Source organism: Scylla paramamosain, chromosome 19 (genome assembly GCF_035594125.1).
Source record: "Scylla paramamosain isolate STU-SP2022 chromosome 19, ASM3559412v1, whole genome shotgun sequence".
Taxonomy (NCBI): Eukaryota; Metazoa; Arthropoda; class Malacostraca; order Decapoda; family Portunidae; genus Scylla; species Scylla paramamosain.
In genome coordinates, this window is record NC_087169.1 from 1,910,001 (window position 1) to 1,924,354 (window position 14,354).

Genomic DNA, 14,354 nt, shown 5'->3' on the forward strand with positions numbered 1-14,354 from the left:
TCTCTCTCTCTCTCTCTCTCTCTCTCTCTCTCTCTCTCTCTCTCTCTGAACAATTTAATCTAAGCGGGTTTCGAACTGATAACTTTAAAAGCAATGAGATAAGCACTTTACCACGGAGCATTTAATTGTTCTGACTTTCGCAGACGTGTGAATATTTTGTTTATTTATTTATTCATTTATTTTTGTCATCGTTGTTGAAGTGTTCCCAGTCGCCTTTGAAAAGTTCCCTGCACTCTCCAGCAGCCGTCACTCCTGCACGTTGCGTAGTCACACCATTGCCGCACAGAGACGCCCACCACCTCCTTCTGATTTATTTCCACCTAAATATTTTCACGCGCCTCTGCACCTCAGCCTGGTGTGTGTGTGTGTGTGTGTGTGTGTGTGACTAGTACTATAAAAGGACTAGTGACAGCGGTGTTTGGAAGCAGCAACGTGGCGGCGGTGGCGGAGATAATTATAATTGTTGGCGCGGGACAGGAGGCCAGTGTGGAGGGCGTGTACAGAGGCAGACGGCACTAGTGGTTAAGCTGTGCGCGTTTAGAGTGTTGGCGAGTCGATGAGGATAGTATGGAGGCCTTCAGTGTCGTTAGAGAGAAGGTGCTTCGCCTCGTGTCTCGTGTTCATGGAGTGGATTGGTGGTGGCGAGGGTGGCGGGTGGTGGACATGCGCGATCACGGCTGTGAGCTGAGAGCCTCTCAGAGTATAGGCGACTGGAGTCCCTAAGCCAGTGAGGGAGAGAAGGTTCATGTTATAGGATTTATTAATATTGATGTTGTTTTGTTTGGTTCTGTCAGGATTTGCCTGCTACTTATTTTCCTTGTGGTGCAGTGAAGTGAATGGCGTGTGGCGGTGTGGTGAAGCGTCGCGTGTCCCTCGATCTGGTGCTGAGCGCGGTACTTGGCTTTGACTTACTGCCTAAACACGGGCTTACTGATGGCTGTGACACGCACCAAGGGCGATAATGGCGATGCGAGGAAGGAAAACCTGTGCTAAGTTCTGAGGTGCGGTGACAAAATTACTGTTGAGTGAATAAAATTCGTTTCGTAAGCCGCGGCCGCCTGTCACTGATGTTCTGCTGTTACGTTGTTGTTGCCGTGATCCAATTACACAGTGAAAGAGATCGTCGTGATCCCAGTGCAGCACTGTAATGCCGTGCTGCCGGGAGTGTTGCCGTGCTGCCTTGCTACCAGGAAGTGTTGTCGTGTGCCGGGAAGTGTTGCCGTGTGCCGGGAAGGCTCATTAGGCCGCTAATGACACGCCGGTATTGAGAGGGAGGGGTGGAAGATGGTGCGGGAGATCGGGAGGGAGGGGGAGGGAGGGAGGCAGGAAGGGAGAGTGATGGGAGGAGTGAGGGCGGGGGAGTGACGCAGGAGGGTCACTCATTACGCTCTCCACACGGCCATTAAGAGTTTTATTTGCAACAGTTAGGATAAAGAAAATAACCTTGTAACAGTTATAACAAATCATGAAGGCCGAGGTGGGGCTGTGTGGGTGCAGGTGGGCGGCGGAGTGAGTCGGGGCGGGATTGTGGGTGGAGGTGTGTGGCGGGGTGAAGCGGGGCTGTGTGGGTGCAGGTGGGCAGCGAGAGAGACAGACAGAGAGAGAGAGAGAGAGAGAGAGGCTATAACTGAGGTGCAGAAATGCTTTTAAATGAAAAACAAGTTCTGTCCCCTTTACTAATAAGAATGTGCCCGTCTCTCTCTCTCTATCTCTCTCTTTCTCTCTCTCTCACTCTCTCTCTCTCTCTCTCCCCGTGACGGTAAGAGAGGATTGGCTGTTAGTACAATAGGATCTGGTTGAAATGTTCCAGTTATGCTCTCTAACTACACTTAACTAACTTTTCCAATATGGCAACACGTGATTGTCCAGAACACTCCCTCCACCTCCCCCTCTTGCCTCCTCGAGTGACGGCAGGCGGGGGCGCGGGCGGTGGGACGTGGTGAGAGGGGATGAGAGGGGCAGTGGCAGTGATGGGCAGCCTGGTGATGTACGGAACAGTGTTAAGAAAGAATGGGATGAGTGAGTGAGTGAGGGTGGTGAATACGCTTCTAACTCAAGGACAAAACAAACACACCACCAGACAAACAGGAAATACAACCAAGCCTCGGGTCTCCTTTATCAGCGAACAATTGCTGTATTCCACGAGGCAACACAACAAGGAAGCATTTCACAAGCACTCAGGAGTAACGAGTCACATGCAGCCTCTTGCTTGATAACCTGCCTATTTACTTTTTCGTACTATTCTTCCTTCACTTTTATATTCCCTCTCACGCCGCCTCCTGCTGCCTGATCAGCCTCGTGTGAATGTCGCTCACACACTTTCCTGTCCTCGCCGCCTTTACTCTGCTCTCCTCCACTATAATATTGTTTTCCTCTTCCTCTTTCACAGCTTCCTCTCTGGCCATGTTCTTTTACCTTCCTTTTTTTACTTCATCCCAGTCATCTCAAATTCTTTCTTTCCCTATCTTCTTTCTTCCTTCGCGGCTGAGTTTTACGCTACACACATTTCTTTCCTCCCTGCTCGCTACAAACCTATTGACACTTTTACTCTTGTCACAGCACGGCGGTCTTTCCTTCTTGCTTTCCTGCGTGACTCCTTTTACGTTCTCTTTTATTCCTACTTTTCCCACTCCCGTCTCTCCTTCCCTCGCCGCGGCCGCCACCAACGTCCTCAGTCAACCCGCCTCTCTCACTTGTGCATGTCACCTTCGCTCATCACCGCCATTCCCTCACTCACTGTCTTCCTCGCCTCACGCTAGTCCCTCTCTTCCTTCTCCTGCTCTTCCTCTTCTTCCTTCCCTTCTGCTCACACCCACCTGCTGCACACACCTGGCACTCGCGGCGACAGAGAGCACGTGTGGCTACAGCGATCCGTGAGGAAAGCGACACCACAGAACATAAAGGTCAATCTTTTTCCCTCGTTTGTGACCACCGAGCAAACATGTTCCGGATTTACATCACAGCGCGACAAAAGACATCACGAGGTTCATGAATGTGCTCACATCTGCTGCACGATAAACTCTCCCCAGCACCAGGCAGCGTGACGCCAGCCTCGGGGGGGAGGGGGGGAGGGGGGTTGCGGCGGAAAACAAGGTGACGTGGCAGCTTGCTTTAGAGGATTACGCTGTGGTGAAAGCAAATGAAATGCCGGCTTATCACAAAAGTCTCCGGCAGATGTAGAATTTTGCACCAATTTTTTTATTTATTTATTTTATTCACTTATTTATTTTATTTTATTTATTTATTTATTTTTATTTATTTATTTGTTTTATTTAGTGTGTATGTCACGTTACGTGCAGGTAATTCATGAGTGAGCGTGTGCGTGGCAGTGGGCCAATTTGACACAACGTTTTCATCTCAGTATCTGATGAATGACCGCCAGGAGTCAGGTGAAGGAAACAATAGGTTATTCAAGAGGGGAGTGCACTTCGCGAGGAACACAGTTGATATGATGTTATGAATTAGTGATGAAGTGGATGTGTTTCAACTTTAACAAATAATAGTGGTGAATCTGACAGTCTTCTACAAATGGGCGCCAGGAATCAGGTCAAGGAAATACCTGGTCATTTCAGGGAGGGAATGCAGCTAATACGATGTCATGAATTAGGGATGAAGTGGATATGTTCAAACTTTACAAAATAGTATTGGCAAAACTGATAATATTATCCTTACATTGCTAACGTTCAGTGACCTAAGAAGAGCAGAACACTCTCCTAATTATGTGCAGTTTTAATTCCTTTGATATTTCTGTTTAATTAAGTCTGCATGGTCAGACACTGATTCAGAGTAACTAAATCTAATTATCACGAAAACAAACGCTCGCTACAGTGTGTCCAATTTTAATTTTACCTGCAATCAAATATTGAAGTTATGATTGACATCCTTTTGAATGATGGTGTTAAACATCATACTTGCCGTGCATTCCCGTTCAGTGAAGTAGGCGGAGGACCTTTGCTGCCATGTCTTGGGTCAGTGTTCCTCAATCTACCACTCTAATTGGGAATTGGTTCTCAGATAGTGGTAGGTGAATGGAGTAGACTTACTAATCAAGTTGTTGGTGCTGAGTCATTATTGAGCTTCAAAAATAGATTAGATTAATTAGTGTGTGAGGATGATAGGTGCAAATAGATATGTTTCATGATGCCACTATTACGTGTTGGCCTGGGGGCTTCTTGCAGCTTCCTTCATGTTCTTGTGTTGTCAAGTGATGCCCATGGCTTGAAATAAAACACACCTCTCTTATCGTTTTGAAGACACCACACCTGTTGTGTAGTGAGCCCAGGGGAAGGTGAGGAATGTAGCAGTTACCAGGTTTATTGTTGCCCATCACCAGTACAGACTCGAATCAACACAAAAGACTCGGTTTCGTAGTAACAGAATCCATCGAGCAAAGAATCACCACAACACTGTTTGCTACGACGGACAACAGAGAATATAGCTTGTTGGGCATTTTATTAATTATTTCAAGAATAAGGAAACGGAGATATCAATACAGAGCAAAATTATTGAGTATACTAGCTATCTAATACAGAAGGTCTATTCCCTAAACCATTATATAGTACCTGGCAGGTAGATTCTACTTGTCTTAACATATCGTAGTCTTCTTTGACAGTACCTCAGTCGCTGTGGTGAGAGAACAAAGGGTCTCTGAATGCTGGCCTTAGTTATGGTCCGCATGATGCTGTCTTCATGCCTTACCTTCCTTGTTGACTGGGTTACAACGACTCTTCTACGGAAGCTGCTTCCTGTGTTAGAACAAGAGATCTTTCCAAATGGAAAGAAAAAAATGATTAGCGGAAACTATGACAAGTATATTACGTTACGTAAAAAATGAATAAATAAATATATAAAAAAAGTTGAGATGAAAAAAAAATACAATCATTTTCTAAAATCATGAATGAATTTTGTCACTTTGTTACCTTATCTACATCACTACCTTGTTATTTATGATTTTTTGTTTACTCGTTTTTCTTTCTTTAATTTCTTAGGGCGCTGCATTATGCGGTAGGAAAAAGCCAAGGCTGTGAGTGGAGAGAGAGAGAGAGAGAGAGAGAGAGAGAGAGAGAGAGAGAGAGAGACACACACACACACACACACACACACACACACACACTCTCACTCACCACCAGTGGTGCAATGAAGCAAATGAGGAACAGCGCAGCAGAACACAGGGCCACGGTCACCCCCTAAGTAGCGGGCTCTTTAGGGCGATTCGCTGTCCTCATAATCCGGGGCCTGCACGAGAAGTATTCACTGTAGGGACCTGGGTATGGGAGGAGGGGGGAAGAGTAGTGAAACATCACCATAAGACAGGAACGCATGAACACAGTGGAAGCGAAACACGACTATAAGAGAGGAACGTAAGAACACTGGAGGATTAAGAGGTCACCAAGAGAGAAGTGAAGTGATTAAGAAAAAATCTTGAATGGTGCCGCAACAACTACGGTCATGAGGCACAGAAATACTGGTAATGTTGAAATAAATGATAAAACTAACAAAAGTAAGGTACAATTCGAATTTCCAGCAAGAAAGAGAGAGAGAGAGAGAGAGAGAGAGAGAGAGAGAGAGAGAGAGAGAGAGAGAGAGAGAGAGAGAGAGAGAGAGAGAGAGAGACTCACTCACCTGCCCTGGTCTCCGTCACTATGAACACAATGTACTCACAGTGTCGCTTTCCAGACCCTTCCCTCCATGCCAGTCGCCTCCCACCACCACTAACTCCTCGGGGTCCTTTTCCTCCACCTGCGGAAGCCACGGCCATTAGTTTCATTCTCGGATTCACTCAACGGGGTCAAGCCTGCAACAGTAGCTCATAATCTTGCCTCATAAGAACAACAAATCCCTGCATACTCGCAAAACACACCTACGTACTTACGCATGCATATCTGTCTATGTATTCTTTATCCATTAATTGATTTAGTATTCTTATAAAGGTCCTTGTTGACGCGGCACTAACAACCTGATTACTTGAGCCTAATCCAGTCGTTCACTCCTCTCTCTGATTACCATTTTCTTCCTTTCTTTCTGAAATGTGACTGATTCAAGACTGGACCGTTACTTCTCGTGCTTTCCAGTTTACTAGCCTTAAGGAATTTGTCAACGTCACCTTGTTATATTTTCTATACCACTTAAATACCTCTACCAGATCACCTCTTACTCTACGTTTATCTAACGAACGTAGATTTAGAAGCTTTAGTCTCTAACTGACCTGTGTACATTCTGTTCGCCTTAGTCCGAGTCACGTGTCATCCTCATATTCCTACTTAGTAGTTAGTAATGCTTAGTGTACTAATGCCAATAGAAATAGGAAAAATATGTATACTTTCTTTGTGGTCCTAGTCTCCGTTCTCAGTTTCCCCTTCAGTAAATAGTGAAAAGTGTCAACTACACACACACACACACACACACACACACACACACACACACACACACACACACACTTACCACCTCGATCTTTGCCACAATTCGCAACGAGTGATCGTTTTGGCCTGGATCAGCGGAACGACGATTCCTCCTCCTTGCCTGCGCCTCCTTCCTTTCCTTCTCCCTTTCTGTGCGAACCGTTACCAGTGCTTTCTCCTCAGTGTCTTGCTTCCTTGTGTGATATTCGTCGCCGCCGCCGCTGTATTTCCTCAGCAATATCCAGTGCATTCTGCCACCAGTAACCAGTGACTGACTGGGTTAGGGTACGAGCAGAGCACGACCGGCGGGATAAACACATGAACTTTGACCTTTTTCGCAGCACACACACACACACACACACACACACAGTCACACAGACCCTGGAGGGTTCTGCAGGACGGGCAGCTGGATGGTGATGGTGGTGTCTGTTGTTGTCTGGAGTTCTGTCTTTTCCAGCACTCGTGGCTTCTCTGGTTCCGTCCATTCTTCAAGTGTCGTCAGTATGTCACAGTGCACTGTTGTAAAGCACTCCTTCACTTCTAACGTGTACTTTTTGCCTGGAGTCAGGTGAGCAAACTGCGGCGGGAGAAGAGGTGAAGTTAAGGGCAATATTATGAGACACTTCTGCGCCACACCTCCGCTACACTCAAAAGGCTGTATATAGGTGAAGTTACGTGAGTTTTTAAGGCCGATTTTTATCTATTTATTTATTTTTTTTGTTTTAGGGATTAATTAACAGAAAAAAAAAAACTTTTGAATCAAGCAAATCATCTCTGTGGCTTTTGAGAATAGTCGTGGTGAGAGAGCAAAGCGTTTCTGAACACAGATCTTTAGCCTGTAGATCTTGCACCGCCAGGCATGTCAAGGTCCCTCTTCTGAAATGCGTTTGGTTTCTCATAAAGACTGTTTTCAATAGCTATAGAGATAATAGAGATAATGCCCCGGGTTCTCATGGGTGTTTTGTTCATCAGTAGTACAAAATTCTTGTTAGACTATCATTAGAATCAAAATCACTTTAGGAATCGCCAGTCACGCCTAGTAAGAGTCGAGCTGAGACGCCGAAACGTTTCACAATGTGGTTCTGTAATCACGCGAGGAGTTTGCGTTTGTGCGTCAGTGGGTAAGACCTTGGACATACTTTGATTTCAGTATCGATGACATTTTTCACAGTGCTCTTGTCTCCTCCATCCAAGAATGTGAGTGTGTAGTAACCAGGGTTGCCAATGTGTGAGTGTGTAGTAATCAGGGTTGCCATTGTGTGAGTGTGTAGTAATCAGGGTTGCCATTGTTACTGCGAAGTCCGTTCCAAGTGAAGCGCAGGGTTGTTTTTGCGTCGATCTCTGCCCTAGTCCTTGGATTCCAATAGCCTGCGTGGGGAAAAATTAAAGCTCACTTGAGGTCAGGAAACTAACCTGATCATAGTGACACAGACTGTTTGAAACACACACACACACACACACACACACACACATTTTTTTTTTTTATTTTTTATTTACTTATTTATTTACTTATTTAATTATTTGTTATTATTTGTTATTCCCTCAGCAGGAGCCTCCCCCTGGGGGTTCTAATTTTGTTAGCGCACATCTCTACAGCCCACCGGTCCACCTGGCCTCTGGAGGGCACGACGATGATTTGGTGGGAGCACCTTTTGGCGTCCATCGCATATAGAAATAGCGTTTTCAGTCTGGGAAACACCTTCATGGAGGTAACTTTTGACGGCGCATCTTTCTTATTTTATGACATTCCTTCATGAGAGCCACCGCTTTGCCGTATTTTGCATATTTTGATTGATCTGCATGTGAGGGAAAGTTTCTGCCTGGCAACTCACGCAACTCTCGCCTCATCACTGCAGCTCGAGCTGGAGCGCGAAAAATGCGCCAATTATTTGCCATAACACACTTCATATACGGGATAGCCAGTTTTGTTGACCCCATCAGACTCAGCAGTGACTGTACATTCAACATGTATTGTAAAAACCTGACAAAAAAAAAAAAAATGGTATTACGACGAGTTGAACTGTGAAGATGTTAAAAAAAAGTGTATAACATGTTTTACTTATGTTCGCTATTTCTAACAGTTAATCATTGAATAATGAAATAGATTATTACATCAATTAGGAAAAACTCTCGTGAACACGAAAGTGTGATCAAAATGCAGATGAAGCTCCACGCATTGTAAACACAGCGTCACTTATAGCAACATGTCGTTCGCCGCAACCATCACGGTGGCGCGACTCTTGACGCGATAGTTGGTGGTCGGGGAGGGTCCCGGGTAGGGAGGCCTGGGCAGCAGCGACACAGCATCTTCGTGCAGGTGTGGTGCAATATTGCGCAATGCCAAGAACAACCTCAATAAGAACGGCGGGGTCCGTATGAGCCGGTCTGAGACGAGTCTAAAAAGTTGGAACCCTCCAGTCGCTGGGGACTGTCAATGAAGTTGCTCCGCAGCTTAAAGCACCTGTTACCTGATTATTTTTTTAATTTCCTCAAATGACACATAACCTGGGAAAGAAAAACAATGATTGAGGAGAGGAGGGAAAAAAGGATCATAATTACGGAGAGAGAGAGAGAGAGAGAGAGAGAGAGAGAGAGAGAGAGAGAGAGAGAGACGATGAGGAAAGTGTGTGTGTGTGTGTGTGTGTGTGTGTGTGTGGCGTGGTTTGTTTTTCCATCCCCCATTCGTGAGGATTTCTTTTACTATTAGTATTATTTTTTAATGTATTAAAGAGAGGGACCAAGTACAAACGAATGGTAAAAAAAAAAAAGTTCTTAAATGTTGTTGTTGTTGTTGTTGTTGTTGTTGTTGAGGGGGTGATGGTGGAGGTGGCGCACCACACTACGGAGTTGAGAGAGATATGGCGGGATGAGGGAGGTGAGGTGAGGTGTGAGGGTGTAGGGCAAGAGAACTGTTTGGAAGGATCAGAGAAAGGAGAGAGGGGGAGATATGTGTGAGTATGTTGAAGGGTCAGGTCATGCTGAGATGGGGAGGTGAGGTCGAGGCAAGTAGATGAGGGAGTGGAGAGGATGGAAGGAGACGAGATGAGAGGATCAGGTGAAGTAAATGTAGATGATTTGTATAAATATTTCATAGATGAAATTGCATGAGACAGTTAGCAAATATCCCATATAGAGCAATAAGATCACAGAAAAAAAATTATCCTAAATGGATGACTGTTTGGTTAAAACACTACATAGGGCAGAAGAGAAGTATATATAAGAGATTAAAGGCAGGGGAAGAGGTTTTAAGACCACAATATAATTAATTACTTAGAACAGTCAGGAGCTTAACAAGGAAAGCTAAAAGCAATCATGAAACAAAGGTAGCCAGCCAGGCAAAGACAAACCACAAGGGATTTTATCAGGTATATAGGATGAAGAATAAGTAAACAGTAAGTCCATTAAAGGCAGCAGATAGGGAGCTGCTTAGTTCTGGGGAGGAGATTAGTAAAATTCTGAATGAGTATTTTTTTTAACTATCTTCACCCAGGAAAACATACAGGATATGCCAAATAGTGAGCAGTTGTTTAGAGCAGATGAGAATGAGAAACTGACAGATATTACCATAACTAAGGAGATTCTGGAACAGGAGATAGATAGGCTAAAAAAGTTCATGACACCAGGACCAGATGAAATATATCCCAGAGTACTAAAGGAATGCAAAGAGGTTATTAGTGAGTCGTTTGTTTTTTGTCTTTAGGAAATCACTTGAGTCAGGTGAGCTACCAGTAATGTGGAGACAGGCCAGTGTAGTACCTGTCTTTAAGAAAGGAAATAAAACTTCACCATCTAATTACAGAAGCTTAACTTCTACTGTAGGTAAAATAATGGAATCAGTAATAGTGAAGAACATTAGGGAGCATTTTAGACAAACATAACTTGATAAATCAGTCACAGCATGGCTTTAGAAGGGGAAGTTTTGCCTGATGAACTTGTTAAGTTTTTACAGTAAAGTGTATGAGGCAGCAGGTAATGGTGATAGTTATGACATCCTATATCTGGACATTAGTAGTGTTTGACAAGGTAGCACATCAGAGGCTCCTGAGAAAGGTTAAAGCACATGGGATAGATGGGAAGGTGTTAGGTTGGATAAGGTCATAGCTTAGTGACAGGTGACAGAGAGTTATAATAAACGGCTTTAAATCCGAGTGGGGTCATGTAATTAGTGGGGTGCCACAGGGATCAGTATTAGGGCCATTATTGTTTTTAATATATATCAATGACTTGGATAGTGGAATTAGTAGTGATGTTAGTAAATTTGTGGATGACACAAAGATAGATTAATTAGGTCAGAACTGGATGCCATTGCCTTGCAGGCAGATTTAGATAGGATGAATGAATGGATGGACGGATGGCAAATGAAGTTTAATATCAACAAATGCAAAGCACTTAGCATAGGTAGAGAAACCCACACAGTAAGTACACAATAAACAGCGAAACTCTGGTAGGTTCAGGGTACGAAAAAGATTTAGGAGTTATAGTTAGTGTCTAAGAAAGCAATGCATAGAGGTCAGAAACAGGGCAAGTAGGGTATGAAGATTGATTTTTAGGAGTGTTAAAAGTAGAAGGTCTGAAGTATTAAAGTTATACTTGGTGCTGGTCAGACCTCATCTAGACTATGCAGTGCAGTTCTGGTCCCCACATTACAGGAAGGATATAAGTCTATTAGAATCAGTACAAAGGAGAATGACTAAAAGGATACAGGGGATGAGGAGTATTCCTTATGAGGCAAGATTGAAGCTGTTAAATTTACATTCTTTAGAGAGATGTAGGTAAAGAGGGGACCTGATAGAAAGAAGTCTTTAACTGGTATAAGGATTATAACAAGGGGGACGTAAGCAAGATTTTTAGGATCAGTAACCAGGACAGAACAAGAAGTAATGGGTTCAAGCTTGAAAAATTTAGGTTTAAGAAAGAGATAGGAAGAAATTGTTTCTCAAATAGAGTGGTAGATGAATTGAATGGACTCAATAATCAAGTTGTTTGTCCTAAGACATTAGGGAGCTTTAAGAGAAGATTAGATGGATTTATGGATGGGGATGATAGTTGGAAATAGGTAGGTATATTTCATATAGGGACTGCCATGTGTAAGCGTGATGGCTTCTTGCACCTTCCCTTATTTCTTATGTTCTTATGTACCTAGTCTGCCAGAAGCGTCTCACGTGCCACCTTCACCACCGTAAGTCTCACACAGGCACAAGTACGGAGTCTCACATTGGGAAATTGCGATGAAGGAGGTTTCTTTGGAGAGGGAGGGGTCGGTGGCGGCGCCCACGTCGTTGGCAGGGTTGGCGGTTACGGTGTAGTTCGTAAAGGGCAGCAGATCTTTTAATGCTATCGTTGCTCTTCCCCCCGAGTTGACAGCACCGTATTCAACGAGGGGATTCTTGACTTTCTCACTCGATGGCTTCAGAATGAATTGCATTTTCATATTGTGACCATTATATTTAACGCAATTGTTTTCCACGGTAGCTGTGCATCTTCTGGAATCACACTGAAGACTTTTCACCCTAACTTCAGGTTCTGTTGGGGTGAGAACACACGACTAAGGTAGTTATAAGGGACTTGCATCAAGATTACATACGTTGTTACATTTATCCACATACTTCTTTTAGACTGCCTGCAGAAGAAAGAAAAAAGAGAAAAAATTATTATTATTATTTTCTTTTGCGTTTTTACCTTTACTAAACAAATCAAAGGCAAACGATATTGAAGAAAATGACCTTGGTTTTTCTTTTAAATTTTATCTATTAATCTATTATCTTATTTCACTTACTTACTTATTTTATTTTTGTTGATGCTACACTGAAAGATGTTCAGAGATCACACGTAAAGTGTAAAGAGAGAGAGAGAGACAGAGAGAGAGAGAGAGAGAGAGAGAGAGAGAGAGAGAGAGAGAGAGAGAGAGAGAGAGAGAGAGAATATGTGTGTGTGTGTGTGTGTCTTTCAGTAAGAGTGAAAAGAAATACGAAGAATATATATAACTTTCAGGCTGCGTTCCCACCAAGCCACTCAATTCCATTCAATTCCATTCAATTCACGTCATTCAATTCTTTTTCAATGAACACCGTTCCAACCAACGCCATCAGCTTACTTTTCATTCAGGTCATCTAGTATGCAATAAGCCTTCGTGCGAGATGGACGTCAGTGACCTAGCAAGAATAACATTGTTGTTGTTGCAGCGGCGTAGAAGGCGTAGGAAACAAAGGAATATGTGGATGCATCCCATTAATAGCAGGAGAGCACAATTTGGGACATTTGCACATTTGTTCCCAGATTTGCTCAATAATCCAGATAAATTTCATGATTTCTTCAGGATTGACAAGGAGAAATTTAAGCAGTTGGTCGAGTTACTGAGGCTCTCCATTCAGAAGCAAAATACTAATTACCGTCGTGCTATTGAAGCAGAAGAAAGACTGGCCATTTATCTAAGGTAAGGCAATAACTTATAAAACTCTTCAATAATTTGTTGAGCGTTTATTTAAATTGCAAATGAGCTAAACTTGATTTGAAATGTATATTGTTCCAATATTTATATATGGTGTTAATATTCAAAATAAATAAGTACATAAGTAATATTGAACTAAAAACCTATTAAGGGAAATATTACACCATTCATTAGCTACATAATGAAAAATAAAAATAATGAAATGAAAATTACAGACTTTCACTTAACAATTAAAGGCAAGTTAATGCTTCAACAACACCTTACTAGTGTCTAAATACAGCGTTTTATGATTACATGCTGACGCTGTTGCTTAATCAAATGCTGGTGTATCAAGGTCATGGAGTAATGACGTTTCATGACATTATTATTATAGTCGAATGATTGTCATTCAAGAGAGAAAAATGGAACCAGATGCATCATTGAATGAGAATGGCCAGGAATTGAATGGAATGGAATTGAATTGAATGACCCGGTGGGAACGCTTACATAGGAATTAACGTGATCCATCATAGCCACTCATGAATGACAATGAATTGAATGGAATGGAATTGAATTGAATGGTTTGGTGGGAACGCACCCTCAACCATAATGGAATGAGGAGAGAACAGAAGAGAAGAGCGAAAGTGCGCGACTCACCTGTAGCAGGGGTGACTGTAGAATTTGTTCCTATTATTTTGCCGGTGGTCTTTTCTCGTATTTGGAAAGTCGTATTAGTGTAAGGGCGTGCCGAAAATTTTCATGGCTAGCCAGTTTAACTTTGCGCCTTGCCAGTTACTGAATTTTATGTCATGATCACACGCCAGGAAGTCTAACTGTTGATGTATGAAGTGGAGAGAAGAGAGGCGAAATGTTAGAATGCTGATGGAAGCTGCAGTAAAGTGGCTAATATTACTCGGCTGTGAACACACACACACACACATCACACCGTTCAGACTTATTAGCAATTCCCACCTTGTATCTAAACTGGTCCTTACTGAGATCAAGGTGACTCGGCCTGAAGGTTACATGATTGGGTTCAACATAGATATCGATCCTTACTTTTCTCTGTCCTGTGGGTGAAGGAGCAAAGAGACAATGACAATGGCCAATGACAGCAAACTGTCATTGGCCTCTCATTGTCAGGGAAACTTTGATGAAAATAATGAAATGGGAAAGGAGAGTTGGAGGGCCTCGGAATGTGTACACCCCACGCAGGGACTGAACAAAGAACATTTATTTTTAGTGTCTTCGTGTTTTACTCTCTTAGGAAAGACAATCAGTTTGGAATGCGTCGAGCATGATGGAGGAAAAAGCGGTGCACGTTTCCCTCTGCTCTGGGATGGTTTGGAAGGTGGGAAGGGAGAGGGAGAGGCTATAGGAGAGAGTAGGAAGGTGCAGGTTGAGGGTGGGGAAGAGACGTGCCATGGACTGGGAAAGGCTGGGCTGGAAGAGAATGAGAGAGTTCTGGGAAAGGTCGCTGGCTATGAGAGACTGGGCTACACTGGGAAAGTTTAGGGAAGGTTCCATGC

At 43.4% G+C, this 14,354-nt stretch overlaps 1 protein-coding gene and 1 long non-coding RNA gene across 2 annotated transcripts in view; one reads left to right on the plus strand and one right to left on the minus strand.

Annotated features, from left to right (window-relative positions):
- Positions 1-14,354, plus strand: part of LOC135110030 (uncharacterized) — a 58,238-nt gene that overhangs the window by 35,168 nt on the left and 8,716 nt on the right. The gene's annotated exons all lie outside the window — the stretch shown is intronic.
- On the minus strand, positions 4,301-13,810 carry LOC135109563 (uncharacterized). The gene is made up of 8 exons (XM_064020992.1): positions 13,483-13,810; positions 11,613-11,921; positions 7,538-7,766; positions 6,779-6,975; positions 6,442-6,649; positions 5,662-5,739; positions 5,124-5,263; positions 4,301-4,764 (listed from the first exon to the last, which is right to left on the minus strand). The coding sequence occupies exons 3-7, from the start codon at positions 7,652-7,654 to the stop codon at positions 5,222-5,224; spliced, it is 642 nt and encodes a 213-aa protein (XP_063877062.1). The 5' UTR covers positions 7,655-7,766; positions 11,613-11,921; positions 13,483-13,810; the 3' UTR covers positions 4,301-4,764; positions 5,124-5,221.

Excerpts from the sequence above, each read along its gene's own strand:
- LOC135109563 (XM_064020992.1), bottom strand. The coding sequence starts at position 7,654 with ATGGCAACCCTGATTACTACACACTCACACATTGGCAACCCTGGTTAC. Across the intron at positions 6,650-6,778 it reads GTCCTGCAGAACCCTCCAGG|AATGCACTGGATATTGCTGA; the intron begins GTCTGTGTGACT and ends TACTGGTGGCAG. Across the intron at positions 5,264-5,661 it reads AGGGTCTGGAAAGCGACACT|GTCCCTACAGTGAATACTTC; the intron begins GTGAGTACATTG and ends TCCCATACCCAG.